This window comes from Lynx canadensis, chromosome D4 (assembly GCF_007474595.2).
Source record: "Lynx canadensis isolate LIC74 chromosome D4, mLynCan4.pri.v2, whole genome shotgun sequence".
NCBI lineage: Eukaryota > Metazoa > Chordata > Mammalia > Carnivora > Felidae > Lynx > Lynx canadensis.
The window spans coordinates 1,034,674-1,050,308 of record NC_044315.2 but is presented as its reverse complement, the minus strand read 5'-3'; the positions used below and the strand labels follow the sequence as shown (position 1 = coordinate 1,050,308).

General features: G+C 61.1%; 1 protein-coding gene across 3 annotated transcripts in view; it reads right to left on the bottom strand.

The window, feature by feature from the left end:
* Positions 1 to 92: 92 nt before the first annotated feature.
* The window catches only part of FGD3 (FYVE, RhoGEF and PH domain containing 3), a 51,669-nt gene continuing 36,126 nt past the window's right edge, over positions 93 to 15,635 (bottom strand). For 2 of the 3 annotated variants that reach the window (XM_030293287.1, XM_030293286.1), the window contains exons 9-18: positions 15,093 to 15,239; positions 13,986 to 14,078; positions 12,221 to 12,300; positions 10,898 to 10,928; positions 9,949 to 10,056; positions 9,015 to 9,077; positions 4,420 to 4,542; positions 2,864 to 3,007; positions 2,198 to 2,344; positions 93 to 1,957 (exon numbers count right to left, since the gene is read on the bottom strand). In XM_030293287.1, coding sequence (XP_030149147.1) covers positions 1,739 to 1,957; positions 2,198 to 2,344; positions 2,864 to 3,007; positions 4,420 to 4,542; positions 9,015 to 9,077; positions 9,949 to 10,056; positions 10,898 to 10,928; positions 12,221 to 12,300; positions 13,986 to 14,078; positions 15,093 to 15,239 — 1,155 coding nt within the window. In that variant the 3' untranslated portion in view covers positions 93 to 1,738. The remainder of the gene's footprint in view (positions 1,958 to 2,197; positions 2,345 to 2,863; positions 3,008 to 4,419; positions 4,543 to 9,014; positions 9,078 to 9,948; positions 10,057 to 10,897; positions 10,929 to 12,220; positions 12,301 to 13,985; positions 14,079 to 15,092; positions 15,240 to 15,635) is intronic. The other variant, XM_030293288.1, reaches the window with a different exon arrangement.

Genomic DNA, 15,635 nt, shown 5'->3' with positions numbered 1-15,635 from the left:
TGCCCAGGCCCTGGGCTTCAGGGCAGGAGGGGCGCCTGGGGACAGACCTGCCTCCTGGGGCTGCTCACCACCACCCACCTGTGACTTCAGACTGTGGTAGTTGCTAACTTTTATCAGGATGTTTCACAAGAACACTGGCGTTTCATCTCTTTAAACGCCGGGAGCTGCAGCCTCCAACTTGCCCATCACAGGGGTCTTCCTGGAGACCCACTGGGGACCCGGGGCCCTGTCTCTACCTGCGCCCCCACAACCCTGCTGCTGCCAGACAGATCTAGTCACGCTCCCAGGCCCGCCCCGTGGCCCCCACCTCTCAGAGCAACACCAAGGGACACCTGGGGGAGACCAGGCCCTGGGGCCTCCAGCCTGCTCTGCTCCCCACCTGTGACCTGCTGGCCCCTCGTGGCCCTGCCCTAGGCTTGAACGCTCTTCCTGTAACACCCGCCCTGGGGTGTCCTCCGCTCCGGATTCTGTTCCTCCCAAACCCCGAGGCACCGTGTCTTGTGGCTGCTGGAGTCCTTCCCAGTGTCTCGTCCAAAATCCACGGGCCCCGGGGCTCTCTGATGGACTGCTGTGGAACATAACTCCCAGCGGACCCTCAAGGTTGCCCAGTGAGGAAAGGGCCCCCCACTGGGATCACTGTGGAAACCTGCATGTGGGGACTCCAGGCTGGTGGGCAGGAGGAGAGGGCCCGGGTCTGCCCCGGCTCAGAGAACTCATGGGGGGCAGCTGTGAGGACCCCTCCTTGGGCACCTGCAGTGGTGGGGGGGGGGCTAGTTTCCTCCCATCCCACGGAATGCTGCTATTCCCAGTGGGTCACTTCTGGCCACCCCCTGGGTCTGGGGTGATAGGACTCGGTTTCCTTAGCTGTCAAGTGGGCACATCCTGGAGAGAAGGGCCCAGTAGGTCCTGCGGACAGAGTAGGTGCTCAGTCACCACACAGAGAGCAGAAGTCATGGGTGTGGGGGGAGGGGGACCAGGTGGGACCAGGGGGAGGGGCCGGCTGGGCCCCAGGCCCTACACTGCGCCACAGGGTGGGCCCCATACCCCCCAGGCCTAGCTGTGCTGTCACCCTCTTTCCCCACCTGGCGCCCCTGCCCTGAGGCTGTGCCCACCTGCTGGCTGCCAGCATTTATTTCTGCAGACAAGCAGGTACTGCCGCTGGCCGCGCACACAACTCAGGCCTCTGCTGGCCTCTGCTGACTTTCTCAGGGAGGTCCCGCAGGGATGGCCCAGGCTGACCACCAGCCAGTCCGAATGGGGAGGTGGGCCTCGGGGCCCGGACAGGGTGGAGGAGGGGTGGAGTCCACCACCGGTCACAGTTCAGCTCACGGGTACAGACGGTGTGGATGGGGCGGGGGGGGGGGGGTGGGCAGCAGAGAGGGAAGGCAGGACTACAGACCTCCACCAGGCCCCGGGTACCCCCAAGTCGCTCCTTCTGCCTTCCAGAGCTGGTGCCCCACACCAGACAGTCTGCCAGCACCCTCACTCCAGGCCACACAGCTGGGGCCGAGGGCAGAACCAGGCTCTTTGCGGAGACATGCTGGGTGGGCAGCTGCCCCCTCTGCGCCTGTTTCCTCCACTTCTGAGAGGTCCCTTCAGGGTCAAGCGCCCCGTGACCTGTCCACCCCCAGCGGTCCGAGCCCTTTGCACCTGCACGCGGCCTCCGACGCCACCTCCCAGGTGACAACAGGCCCCACCGTGGTGGCTGCGGAGCGGGGACACCTGGCGGAGGCTCAGCTCACGGGGCCCCTGGGAAGGCCCGAGCCGGGTCTCCACGGGCAGCTGCGCTCAGGGCCTCCAGCCACCGCTGCTGCTGCTCTGCCGACGGGGTGCTCAGGTACAGGGCCTGCTGGGCCTGCTGTAGCCGCCACACATGCCCGGTGTCCAGAGTCTCCGTGGGGTCCGGCACGCTCACTGTGCAGCCCGAGAGGGGGATGGTGCGTGGCGGCCGGCCAGCCTGCAGCAAAGGAGAGGTGGGTTGGCACCTGGGCCTCTGTGGACCGGGCACCGCTGACCACTCCTTCCCACCGGCGGGCAGCAGAGGGGTGACTCAGAGCAGCCGGGGAAACAGAGGCCCCAGATCACACAAGTCCGAGCGGGGTTGGTCCCGGGCAGTGTGGCCCAGGCCCCTCTGGGCTGTGGGAACCGGGACACGCCCCCCAGCACAACCCCAGGGGCAGGGGGGGCGGGCACACACCTGGCTGCCTCCCTGCAGGTGCAGCACCAGCTCCAGGGGCTCCGACGCGGGGATGGTAGCCCACACCTCGCTCCAAGCGTCACCGCTGTCTGACACCCGCAGGTGACCACACAGCAGGCTGGGCTGGGCGTCCACAGCCGCCGCCTTCTGGAGACACAAAGGATGGGTCAGGCGCAGCCTCCCTGCAGGTGGCAGCCTTATGGGCGGGGGTGGGGGTAAAAGCGCCAGGCCTGGCCTTCTGGGAGCAGACTGGAGAAGGTCCCGGGCTGGCCTGACCCACTCCAGGTCACCACAAGGCCTCTTGCTAGCAGGCTGGACCCCCTAGGAGAGTGAGGCCACCAGTGGGTCCAGGAGAGAAATAAAGACAGAGTAGGGAAGAACAGAACAGCAGGAACCAGGGTGTGGCTCACGGGGAAGGGCTGTGTTTCAGCTGAATGCACACACCATACACACACACACACACACACACACACACACACACACACACACCATGTGCACAGGAACACACACACTGAGCACACGCACACACCATGTGCACACGAGCACACACTGAACACACACACACCCTCTGTCCCGGCCCAAGGGAAGCCAACAGCTCTAGGAGCATAGTCTACACCGTGCCAGGGACAGGGGCTCCTGTCCAGGACGTTCACTGGCCCCGCCCACCTCTGTGATGTGCTTGGGGTCCTCGGGCACCGCCTCAGGGCTGGGGGTCTCAGGTGCTACCTGCTGGGTCAGGAAACACTCTCGGCAGACTCGACTCTGCCTGCCGTTCTCAGCCTTGAACTCGGAGCACTTCCCACAGATGACCTGCAAGGGAGAGGGCACCTGTGACCCCACCTTCCAGACAGAAGACTGTCCAGGAAGAGGCTGGAAGGGCCAAAGGGCCAGGAGAGATGCGGCATGTAGAGGGGAAGGGTTTCTCCGCAGGAGCCTCATCAGAGGACAGGGACCCTGGTACGGGCCCCTGCCGGGCATCCAGGACTTGCCTCCTCACCTGGAGGGTCTAGGGGTCTGTGTGGAAGACTGGGAAGAGGTGTGTGTGCACGGAAGGAAGACTGGGAAGAGGCACAAAGCACATGGAAAGATGCTCAACATCACTTGTCATCAGGGGAATGCAAATCAAAGCCATGATGAGATGTCACCTCACATCAGTCAGAATGGCTATTATTCAGAACACAGAAGGTAAGTGTTGGTAAGGATGTGAAGGAACTGATGCCTTCAGCATTGTTGCCGTGAATGTAAAACGGTATGGGTACTGTGGAAAAGAAACATTCGGGGCCTCAAAAAACTTGAAAATGAAGTTACCCTATGACATAGCAATTTCCATGATTTCTACTAGATTTCTACTTCTATGTCTATGAATGGTTGAATAAGTGAATGGACGGATGGATGACGACCCATCTGCCTACCATCCACCCATCATCCATCCACCCATCTATCCACCCACACACTCACCCTCCATCCATTCATCCATCTATCCACCCACCCACCCACCGTCCATCCATCCATCCTCTGTCCACTCACCCACCCATCATCCACCTGTCCGTTCACTTAAGGGCTCATCCATTTACCTCTCCTTCCCCCAGTGCCTCAAGGTTTCATGCAAGGGCATGACAGCGAACAGCAGACCAGGCACAGTCCGCTGGTATGTTCTGGAAAAAACAGTTCTAAGACAGCTCTGTGCTTAGACCCCTTGTTGACACACATTCCATGTTAACGACTTAACCTAGGAACACTTCACCAGGCACAACTTTCCCTTCCAATGTTAAACTCAAAACCCCACCCTCAAGAGAAAGGGTCGTGGGGGCTCTGCGAGGAGGAATGGAGACGGTGATCAGTCAGGGTGCCGGTTGAAGGTGGCCTCACATTCCACAGGTCCACCCAACCGTCAGCACCCTTGGAGCACCCGGACCGAAGCGGCAGGAGGGAGCTCCCATCACGCCTGCACCCTGCACCTGCCTCCCCCGACCCCATCCCCTCCACCTCCTCACAGGGCATGAGGTCACCCTCATCCCCCAGCTCCCGGGACACCCAGCTCTGAGCTCTGTGGTTCCAAATCTGGCACTTTTTCAGCCACGACAGCGCTGGCCAGCCGCGAGCGGACCAGAGAAAGGAGGGGAGCCCCTACTTGGGACGGGCCGGGCCGTCGCCTGCCTGCTCCAGGGCACCGCTCCGCGGGCGGGGAGGGGACGCTGCTCCCAGCCGCCGCTCAGACTCACCGCCCCGCACAGCTTGCACCGGTGCTTCCTCTTGGTGATGGAGTTGAAGGTCTCGCCGCAGCTCCTGCAGCCCTGCTTCTCCTTGTCGCGCCTGGTCTTAGCAGACCCTCTCCTCGGCTCGGGCTACGGGGGCGGCAAGGGCGCAGGGGCAGCTGGGTGAGCACGCGGGCAGCGCACGCGCACAGTGAAACGCTCGCGGCGCAGAAGACAGAGCAGAGCACGTCGCCTCTGCTCCCGCCCAGCTCCACCCCCAGGCTGCCCTGGGGTCACTGTGGCCCACAGGAAGGGTGTCAGGGGTCTGGATCTCTGCTTGGATCGACTCGGCCTGCGTGGAGGCCAGTGACAACCTGCTGGGTCTGAGAAGACGGTGCCCAGCCACGCAGGTGGGGACGGGGGGTCTGCCCGGCGTGGCCCGCGTTGCCTGGCGCCCGTGCCGCTGGCCTGAGGCTCAGGGGCACACAGGGCCCGCCTGGGCACCAGGGAGGTGGGCGGCAACTGCACCCTCTCCGCCTCCACGAAGCCTCCACCAAGCGGTCTGGCCCTCCCGCCCAGGGGTTGCCAGGGGATCAACAGGAAGTCAGGAAACGAATGTGGTTTGTGTTCACAGAGGTTACACAGTTTTGGGACAAGTCACACGAACACCATAAAGCGCTTTTCGTCTAAACAAGCTGCGTCGGGTCCGGAGGGCGAGGGCAGGGGTTTTCATTTTACTCTACTGCTTTAGTGATTGCAGACGAGGATTTTGTTGTCGAAAGTATCCACTTTTCTTCCTAACTCTGATGTCGCCCAACGCTAAGGAGGGGGCCCCTGTGTGAGAGGTGCAGTCAGACGACAAGTGGGGGCACTGCTGAAGGCTGCCCGGACACTGCTCAGGGAGAAGACCCGCGTGCAGGGTGGCAAGCGGAAAGGTTATTTGTGAGCGGAGACAAGGCTGCAGGAAGCACGCCCGGGGGCTGCTACTGGCTGTTTGGGGCCAGGGTAACTTTCTAGCCCGAGTCCGACTGCAGTTGCTCAGTTGTTCACCAGAAACATCTTACAGAAGAGGAAGAAACCAGTAAACAAGCAGAATGCAAACCAGCCTCTGTGAGCAGCCCCCTCCCAGCCTCCCGGCCCCACCAGGTTCCATCTGCACCACGGACAGCGGGGTCTGCGCGCTCGGCTCCCATCCCCTTGTCACCGCGACTTCAGTTGTGTCCAGGACCCCAGCACCCCCAAGGCAAAGGCTTTCTCACCAGCAGGAGGCAGGTGTGAGCAGGTGCACACTGTGCAGACAGCACAGCATGAGGCTTCGGTGGGGGCTCAGCAGGGCCACTTGGCTGAGCCTTGGTTTCCCCATCTGGGTAGGAGTTGTACAGCCCCCAGCCCCTGCACTGCCCCTCATCAGCCACGAGACCATGAACGAATCATCTCTCCGAGCCTCAGGGTCCCCCATCTGCACAGTGGGGTTAGCGACGGCTCCTAAGCCCCATCATAGCAGGTGGATCCTGACTGACTTTGCCAACCCTCCTTCTATGTTCCCACTTCTCCCCACCTCACTCAGGGCTCCTTTCCTGGAGACTATCTCAGGACTGCTCAGGGCCAGATGTGGGAGGGACGGGGTCTGGGGTCGGGGGCACAGGGCAGGGAGAGGAAAGGGGAATGTGGTCATCCTTGAGGCAGGTCATGGCCCAGAAGCCCCCACCCTGCCCTCCACCCCCCCCCAGGGTGACCCACCAAGGGCCTACGAGGCACAAGTGGCCAGCAGAGAGCAGCAGGGCAGCTGGATGTGTGCGCTGGCCCAAAGCCAGAGCCACAAATCACAGCCGGGAGTCCGAGTGGGCTTCCAGGGTGTCCCAGGGGGTTGGGGCAGGAGGAGGGCCGGAGAGGGCTGGCCCGTAAGAGCTGGAGGCGAGTGCTGTGGGGCTGGAGCGCCTGGGCGCCACCTGAAGGTCAGCGGAACCAAGGGCAGCTCCACAACAGGGAGGCTGGAGGCTGGGGGCTGGGGCTGAGGGGAGCAGCCTTCTCTGGGGAGCATTCTGTAGCCCCACGCCAGCACCCTCGGTCTGGTCTTGATGCGGCTCGCCCCAGGCCGCGCAGCTCCCAACACTGACACTGACACTGAGGGGTCAGGAACCCACCCGCAAGGCCGGGGACTGGGTCTCCTTGGCTCACCAGGCTCCCTCTGTGGTCAGGTTATCAGACGAGTGGATGAGAGCAGTGCTCATCTGTTTGGATGCCGCGACAGCTGAAAGGCCTGGGCCAAGCCCTCAGGCAGGTACAGAACTGTGGCACCCGCAAGGCTCCACCCAAAGCACCCCACATGCCAACGTGGGTGCGGGAGGGGGTCTCTGCCCAGGGCGCTGGGGTCTGATTCACTGGGTGTTTTTCGTCCCACAGCATAGAAGCAGGAGAAACGTTCAGGCAAACGTTTGCCCCCAACAGGTGGCCGTGACAAGCAGCCCCTGAAAGAACCTCACACCTGTCCGAGGGTCCTGCAGGGCGTGGACACGGACCCTGCCCGGCCCCTCTGCCCCCTGTGGGCAGCTCTGTCCCATGAGCCCAGAGGTCGGGCTCGGGGTGGAAGGGCAGCGCCACGTCGTGGTGGTGGTGGGGGCAGGGCCTTGCTTGGCAAGGAACTCCCTTAGAGGGCTCTGCATGTCCCCCCCATGCGTCTGGGCCCCAGGAAGCCTCTGTGAAGAGCCACGTGACTCTTGCAGAACACTGAGGGCTTCAGCTACTTGCGAAACTTCCTGGTTTGGGTTTAGCTTCTCTTAGGAAAAGCGGCTTGCAGAAGCATCTGTCTGAGGACACCAGGGCTCAGGAAATGAGACCAGCACAGCACGCGTGGGCTTAGCCATCCTCTCTAAATGTGCTAAGAGTAAGCTTACGTCTGTAGCAAGGGTCAGTCTTTCGGTGTCAGAATGAAAACTCATTTTTGAGCACCTTCCGTATAGGTGCCCAGAGGAGGTCTCAGTCAGGCCCTGTACAGCCAGGGCTCTGCCCACACTGAGCTGCCCCAGGTCCAGAAACATCTCTGCTCATAGGACGCACCAGTGAGAAAAGCATGGAGCTGCCAGTCTGCTGCACTGTTCGTATGTCGTGGGCCCCGAGCAGGTGCAAAGGCCCAGGGGAGGGTCAGGAGGGTGAAGCCAGACACAGGAAGTCCCTCAGGGAGTTCACGGGCGGTGACAAGACCATCCCTTCCCCACTGCCCATGCCCCTTTCAGGCTTCTTGACTCAATTACTCTAATTGCCGGGGACTGCGTCTGTTCCCCAGCGCCATGAGGCAGATGTACCACTTGAATAAGGGGGTTCCTCCTGTCACCTGGCCCCTGCACCCCTCATGACCCCCAAATGCCCCCTCCTTCCCTGGGGGCCCAGGAGCTTCTCAAGGTTTTCCCAGCGCCTGGTACCCGAGGACACAGGCTGGGGGCCCAGATTCCACTCTCCTAAGCAGCAGGAGGCTGCAGTGTCGAGGTGCACCTGCCCCTCCCAGCAAGGGCCACGATGGGAGGAGGGGACTAATGTATTCTTACTAAAAATTCAGGCCATGACAGGAACCTTGCTCCCTGTGGCCAAGGAGACAACTGCCATCTCCCCAAAGTTTCTTCAGATGCCCTCTTCCTAACTCAAGGAAGGAGCCAGAAGCCAGGCCTGCCTCCCAAGCCTCTCTCCAAAATGGGGCCGCCCAGAACAACGACCAATCCACAAGGGCCACACAGCCTCACTGGGCAAGCTCTGGGCTTCAACGTTGAATTTGGGAGACTCAATAGCAATTTAAGGCAGCACCTAGGGGGGACGTGAGCCTGGAAGGTGAGGGCGTGGGAGAGGAGCGGAGAGGCTGGCGGGTCGCAGAATGTGACGTGGGGGACTCAGGAGCAAACCCTCGGGCAGCCAGCCCAAGTGTGGGCCTCCAGCCCTTCCCCACCAGCCTGCCCAGGAGTGTCCCCTCCAGCACACAGGTGCAACACTCCCCTGGTGTCTCGGGTCACAGCTGTCATCAGGGTTCACGACTGGTCGGCCAGTGGTCAACAACCACACTCACAAAGTGCCAGGCACACACACTCACCCTCCTACCTAACCCCCCAACCAGCCAGAGGAGAGGAGGCCTGTCCCTGTCCGTGGGTGGGGACAGGGACACAGGCTACCTCGCTCCTTCCCTGCCTGCCTGGCCCCAGGTGGCAAGAAGGTGAGCAGGCTTGGAGTGGGGGTCTCGGGCACCACTGTCTTCCTGGGCCTGCAGGGAGGACCTCGCTCCCTCCTCCTAGGCCCAAGACATGGGTCAGACACCGCCTCCAAGGAGCCTTCCCTGAGAGCGCCCCTGCCTGTCCTCCTGAGCCCTGGGGCCAGGGGGCTGACCTTTCCCTTTTGGATGACCCAGCGGCCTAAAGGTCAGGCACCGCCCTGAGTCACTTTTCACAGGAGGTAAAGAGCCCAGCTGTGTGACCTCTACCCAACCCAGGCAATGGACACATGGGTCCCAGCAGGCTCCCCCGAGTCCTCTCCCAGCAGGGCCAGAGGCTGTCACTGAGGGGACTCAGGTCAAATGCGGTGGCATCCTGGTCCCAGCTCACCCTCCACTTTCCACCCCTGCCGAAGCTGGAGGGATCACTCACCCCCATGGTGCCCCCTCCACCGCCGGCTGCCACAGCAGGGTCCTCAGAGCTGGCACTCACCACCTGGAAGGGACAAAGACAGTCGGCATGCGTGCAGGTTCCACGGCCCTACGCTGACATCCAGTGTGGCCGTAACCCTACCTCTTCTGCCTGACCACAGGGGCAGGAAGAGTCTACTGGGGCCCAGTGTTTGCTGGGACTTTGGGGAACCGCTCCTCCCGGGCCTAGCGTGGGACACTCCTGCAGAGTCTGTGCCCCACCGTGTAGGGTAGGGGAGAGGGCCTGGCTCTTCCTGCCCCTCTGTAGCCGCAGGGAGGGTTCGGAGTCCAGGCTGCCTCTGCTTAAGGGGGCCTGAGACGGATGCAAAGTTCTCTTTCAAAATGTGTTCACGAAGCAGAAAAAAAAGGACAGGTATGACGCAAATATTAAGGGGTCTGACAGGCAGACCCAGTGAGGCTGTGCGAGGGCCAGCCGGGCCTGGTGATGGGGACACGGGGACACGAGGCTGTGGGGCCAGGCTGGGCCGGGCTTCCCTTGGTTTCAAGGGTGCCTCTGCTGGGGGGTGGGAGGGAGGGACCCCTCCTCTGAAGGCACTCATGACTGTGCCCACAGGAGGTGGCCCCTAAGGGGTGGCTGCGGTTGACACGCCCCACACCTGGCCCTGGGCAGGGCCCTGCCTCCTGCGTGTGGGGACAAGCGAGCTCCTCATGCACAGCGTCACCCAGGCCCATTCTTCCTTCCTGCCCGGCTAAGCACTGACCCACCTCGCTGAGCCCCATGGCCCCTGTGTCAGTACTCAGTAAGGGACAGGCAGTGAGTGCATGTCACCCATACGCTGGCCCCTGGTCCTTCCCCGGGGCGCCAGCCCTCTTGCATCAGGCCTAGTGCCCACCCCTCAGGGTCCCTGCCGTGCCTCCAGGGCGCTGGTGCTCACAGGGGACTCTGGGGCGAGAGAGGGGTCCTCATCCTGGCCGAAGGAGCCGCTGAAGGCCTTGAAGGTCCGGCTGTTCTGCCTGTGCCTCTCAATGGTGGCCTCAATGACCTGAGATGAAACCACAGAGAACCAGGGCCCTCAGCGAGCACATCCGGGAGGGCAGGGGCCAGCACACCTCTGCCCTCACGGACGGATCCCAGGGCCACGCGCGTCCCTCTGACCCACGACCCGACACAGGTCACCCATGGCCAACCGAGTCTCTACTCCCCATCCACAGGTCCCAGGCCCACCCTGCATGCCAGGTGCCACCCCCCGCCCCCACCCCCCGCCGCCCGCCAGCGTCTAGGCTGCCACAGACGCTTCCCGGACATTCTGTATGGACCTGCAGACGCACATCCCTTTCCCACAGGAGCATTCCCACCTTGTTTCTGTTTGAATTTCCTTTTTCTCTCCTCGCCCCGATTTCTGCTCTAAGAATTCTGGAAGCCACAGGCCTTCCGGGTCAGCGCTACCTGGGCTCCCTTCCTCAGCCCCTGCTCTGACCTCTGCCCTCGTGGCTTTAGTCTCTGTTCCCCTTGTCCCCACCGTGGCTGATCCAAGCTAAGTGTGCTCTGGCTGCCCCAGAACACCGGCCACCTCCCCATTCCACGCGACCTGCTGCTCGTGCCGGCTGGCCGTGGGCTCCCCTTGGACCCACCAGACGGCAGAGATCCACGTGCCCACCTGCCCACCTCCAGGCCTTCCGTGTTTATTTGTTCACTATGGCGCCGAACACGTGAGCCGATTGAAAGACTTGTGGCATCTGAAGGGACTTAATGGGGGCCACGTCATCACTGCGAGGGGACACATGGGTGGGCAATGCCTGGGCCACTCTATCCCTTGCTGCACCGTGAAATGGCCACACTGCCCAAGAATTTGGTCGATTACTTTAAAATTTTAAAAGCTTCACCTGAATCCATTCTTTTTTCTCTTCTTCCGTCCTGTAAAAACAAAAGCAGTATTTCATCAACCCGGTCTTGGACACCATTAGTCACCAGGCTCCTGTCAGTCCCGCAGCACATGCCCCAGCTGCTCACGGCCTCCAAGTGCAGCTCAAGGGCTGGAGGACCATCCCCAAGTACTCTGGCACACTGTGGGCAGGTGCGGTCCTGTGAGACCAGCTGGAGTCAGGGTGTGCAGGTCGGGTAGGCGTGTCCAGGTGGGACAGGTGCAGTCACATGAGACCAGCTGGAGTCACGTGTGTCCAGGTTGGGGGGGGGGGGCAGGTGTGTCCAGGTGGGGCAGGGGTGGCCAGGTGGGGCAGGAGTGGCCAGGTGGGGCAGGAGTGGCCAGGTGCAGGCAGGGGTGGCCAGGTGGGGCAGGGGTGGCCAGGTGCAGGCAGGGGTGGCCAGGTGGGGCAGGGGTGGCCAGGTGCAGGCAGGGGTGGCCAGGTGGAGTCAAACGTGTCAGGAGGAGTCAGCTGTGCCCAGGTATGTCTAGGTGGAGTCAGGTGTGGCCACATAGGGTCAGATGTGTCTAGACAGGATCACATATGGCCAGGTGTGGTATGCAGATCCCCCTGCAGTGAATGTAAATCAACGCCTCCCTGGACCACAACAGTTGTTACAAAGATCTCACGTTCCTCATGGAAACGAGAGGCGGGATCTCCTGTACGCTCCTGCCCCTCAGAGCACAAGCCTGGCATCAGTTACAGGGTAGTGTGACGACACCACCAAAGCCTAAAGCAGATGTGCTACTGTCTGACCAATGAATTCTACTTCAGGAAACTTCCTGAAAGACAGGCTGACAAACATGCACAGAGCTGGCACAAGGACGCTGCTTCTAGCACTTTCTACAGTATCAAGATGCAGGAAGAGCCTAGGTGCCTGTCAGCAGGAGCTGGCCACTGTCCGTAACAGAGAATTATGCCGCTTATGGAAACGGGGCTCGGATATGAAATGATTTCTTACAGCAAGGGGCAGAACGGGCTATATAATAAATAACCATGTGCGATTTTAAAACTCAGTACACGTTCATACACCCAGAAGTTCCGGAAAGACACCTCCAAGATGATTAAGAGTGTCTGCTGGGGTGCAGAAGAGGAGGAAGACGGCAGCTCAATTTTCACCAACTTCCCCTTAGAGTGTTACCTTGTAAACCACGAGTAAGTGAATCACATAAGCCAAAAACAACACGTCACAAGGTTATCCCGTTCAGAAAAAGAAAGCTGTCTGCTAAAATCTCAGGTCAAAGCTGTTCCCACAGCAGCAGAGGCTGGGACGGCCACCCTTACCGAGTCTGCAGCTCCAGGGACCGCTTCCTTCCCATTATGACGAAAGTGTGGGGTGCGTTTGGCTTGACGATATCCTGCACCTAGAGACACAGGGCCAAGGGCAAATGCTCTCAGACTGGGGGTCTCTCCTGAGAGGGGGGCAGAGGTGACCCAGTGGGTGGGACACTAGGGGAACTGGTCCACGCAGGAGGGCGGACCACTGTCCTGCCCAGACAGGGCTAGGACCTCTCGTCTCCTGTGCTCGGAACTGTGCCGGCCAAGCCCTCCTGTCTGTGGGGCTTCCCAGGAAGTCAGCCACCAGCCCCTGATGAGGGGAACCTTTCCCCACCAAAGCACCTGCAGGCACTGCCCCTGGGAGAAGAATGGGAATCTCAGAAGGAGCCGGAGGATCTCTACCACTCTGCCAGCCCCCGTGATGGGAAGTCACCCTCATCCCTCTGATACCCCACCCCTCACTAAGACCCTCAGGCCCACCAGTGTTAGAACTACAACGCAGCTTTAGGGAGATACCAGCCTAACCCCAATCTGGGGTTGGGCCTCATAGCAGGAATTTCCCAAATGCTCCAAGGTTGACAACTTGAGCGTTAACATGTCTAGTTAATTATATGCCACTGATTCCTTACACAGAAACATTATAAAATGAGTTCTTGTAAAAAGTAGAAAAATGTGTTTTTTTCTGCAGTTTTTACTTTTAACTCTTTTTCTTAAGCCTGGATTCAAAGAATTCTAAGAGGTATATTTTCTTGAATCATTAAGGCAAACCTTCACCTCATGAAACTGATTAAGCACTTGATTTAGTCAGGGGTGCCTGGTGGCTCAGTTGGCTAAGCATCCGACTCTTGGGTTCAGCTCAGGTCATGATTTCACGGTTCATGGGATCGAGCCTGGGTGTGGAGCCTGCTTGGGATTCTGTCTCTCCCTCTCTCTCTCTCAAAATAAGTAAATAACTTAAAAAAAATTCTTTTGGGGCGCCTGGGTGGCTCAGTCGGTTGGGCGTCCGACTTCGGCTCAGGTCACGATCTCGCGGTCTGTGGGTTCGAGCCCCGCATCGGGCTCTGTGCTGACAGCTCGGAGCCTGGAGCCTGTTTCAGATTCTGTGTCTCCCTCTTTCTCTGACCCTCCCCTGTTCATGCTCTCTGTCTCAAAAATAAATAAATGTTAAAAAATAAAAATAAAAAAAAATTCTTTTGATTTAGTATTTTCAAAGTGCTGGTTAACTCAGAGCCCTCCCCGACAGGAAAGGGCACTGATTCCAGCCCCCGTGGCTCCTGTGAGGGGCTCGGGGAGCACAGGACAGCAAGCACAACAGGTCGTCTGGACCTTGGGCCTTCAGAACCTCATGTGGATTCCGAGACCGTGCAGGAGAGGAGACAGTATGGGACCAGGGAACCAGGGGACCAGGGACCAAGCAGGGAGAGCACCCTGTCCACGTTCTCCCCAAGCTTCACCTTCAGGTCCCTAAACGGGCCTTGAGCATCAACCTCACGGGGACAGAGGTGGCCCAGGTTCTGGTGCTGTCCTTCATCCTGCAAACAGACCAGCAGCACCCTAGCAGGCAGGCCAAGTACAGAGACAGGGATCCTGCCCACACTGCCAGGCTGAGTGGCCCCCAGAAATGTTTAGGCCATACCTGGAGCACAGAGAAGCTCAAGAAGTGGGTGAGGGACCAGGTGCACAGTGGTGACGCTCCAGCAGAGCTTGGTGTTCCCGCCCCCCTGTCCCATGCCCTGCCAGGGAAGCAGGTGAGAGGGAGGGGCTCACCCACCTGGAGGTCCGAAATGTCCATTTTCTCCCGGACACTGAACTTCTGGCCCATGAGCCGCAGCTTGGGCACACAGTAAAGGATCATGCTGTTGAACTGCAACAGGGACAGGCACCGGGTGAGGGGTGCCTGTACCCCCACAAAGGAGGCACTACAGAGAGGTGGCTTGGCAAGGCCCTGCGGCTGGGCTGGGCGTGGCTCCGTGGAGGGCAGGGCGGGGAGCACGGTGGGTGGGACGTGGTCTTTGGCCGAGGGGGGCGGGGAGGGCGTGCTAGGAGGGGCGTGGCTAGGAAGGGCGGGGCCAGGGGCGTGAACCCGCGGCGGGCGTGGCTTCATGCCTGGGGACGGGGCTCTCGGTCAGGATGGCGTTCTGTGGTGGGGGGCGTGACAGGCAGGGGGTGGCCCTGTGGAGAGGGCGGGAAGGGGGCGTGGTTCTATGGTGGCGGGTGTGGCTCTCTGTGGGGCAGAACGCGGTTCTGTGGTGGGGGCGGGATTCTGTGGCAGGGGCGTGGCTCCGTGGGCGGCAGTGCAGGGTGCGAGCAAGGCGGGCAGAGCCGGAGCATGCCAAGTATAGCGTGAGCCAGAGACAGATGTGGCTCTATGGCTGGGGGCCTGGCGGGGGCGTGGTGATTAGGGCGTGGCTCCGTGGCTAGGTTCTGTCCCGCAGTTTGGGGTTCTGTGGCGGGGGGTGTGGCTTTGTAACAGTGGCTCTGTGGCAGGGGCTCTGCGGCGTGCTGGGCTGGGCTCTGTCGGTCAGGTTGGGGGCTCTGCGGCAGGGGAAGGGGGGCGCCCCGTGGCGGGAAGGGCAGGGGCGTGGCTCCCTGTGGGGTTGGGCGGGGCTCTGCTGCAGGGTGTGGCCGGTAGGCGGGGCTCCGTGGGGGCGGGGCTCCGTGGTGGGGGCGGGGCTCCTGGGAGGGCTGGGCGGAGCTCCGCAGCAGGGAGCTGGGCTGGGCGGGGCTCTGTCGGTCTGGTTGGGATTCTGCGGCGGGGGCGTGTCGAGAAGGGGCGTGGCTCCGTGGCTGGGGCGTGGCGGGAAGGGCGTGGCTCTGCGGCCGGGGCGTGGTGGGGGCGGGGCTCTGCGGCGGGGAGCTCGGCTGGGCGGGGCCTCACCAGGAAGAGGTGGCGGTCCTGGGCAGTGCCGTTCTTGGCGGACAGCTTCAGGATGTGGCCCTCCTTGATGAGCTCGTTGGCGGGGTTGACGATGTCCTCCTCGCCACCAAGTCGCTCATACACCTCCAACAGCTTGTGCATTTTCTCCTGTGACAGACACAGGGCTTAGGCCACCACATGGGCACAGGGACCAAAGGGCCCGTGGTGGCCACCCTGCAGGTGCGGCCCAGAACCAAGATGGGGCAGCAAGCATGCCGATGAAGAGGTGGGAGCGACACGCCAGGTGCCACTCAGGCTGGGCATTAAAGAATGAAATGAAGTCGCCCCGCAGAGAACGACGAATAACAGCCACTAACACCACTGCGATGGGCCAGGCTGGGCTCCTCACGATACAGTTATCAGCTCAATTCCAGCACCGACCCTATGACGTAGGTGTCATTTTATCCCAGTTTAGACAAGGAAACTGAGGCATGGAGAAGTCAAGTGAGTTTCTGAAGGTGTTTCTGCTAGAGAACAGGGACTGGCCCTCTCACGACCTCTACA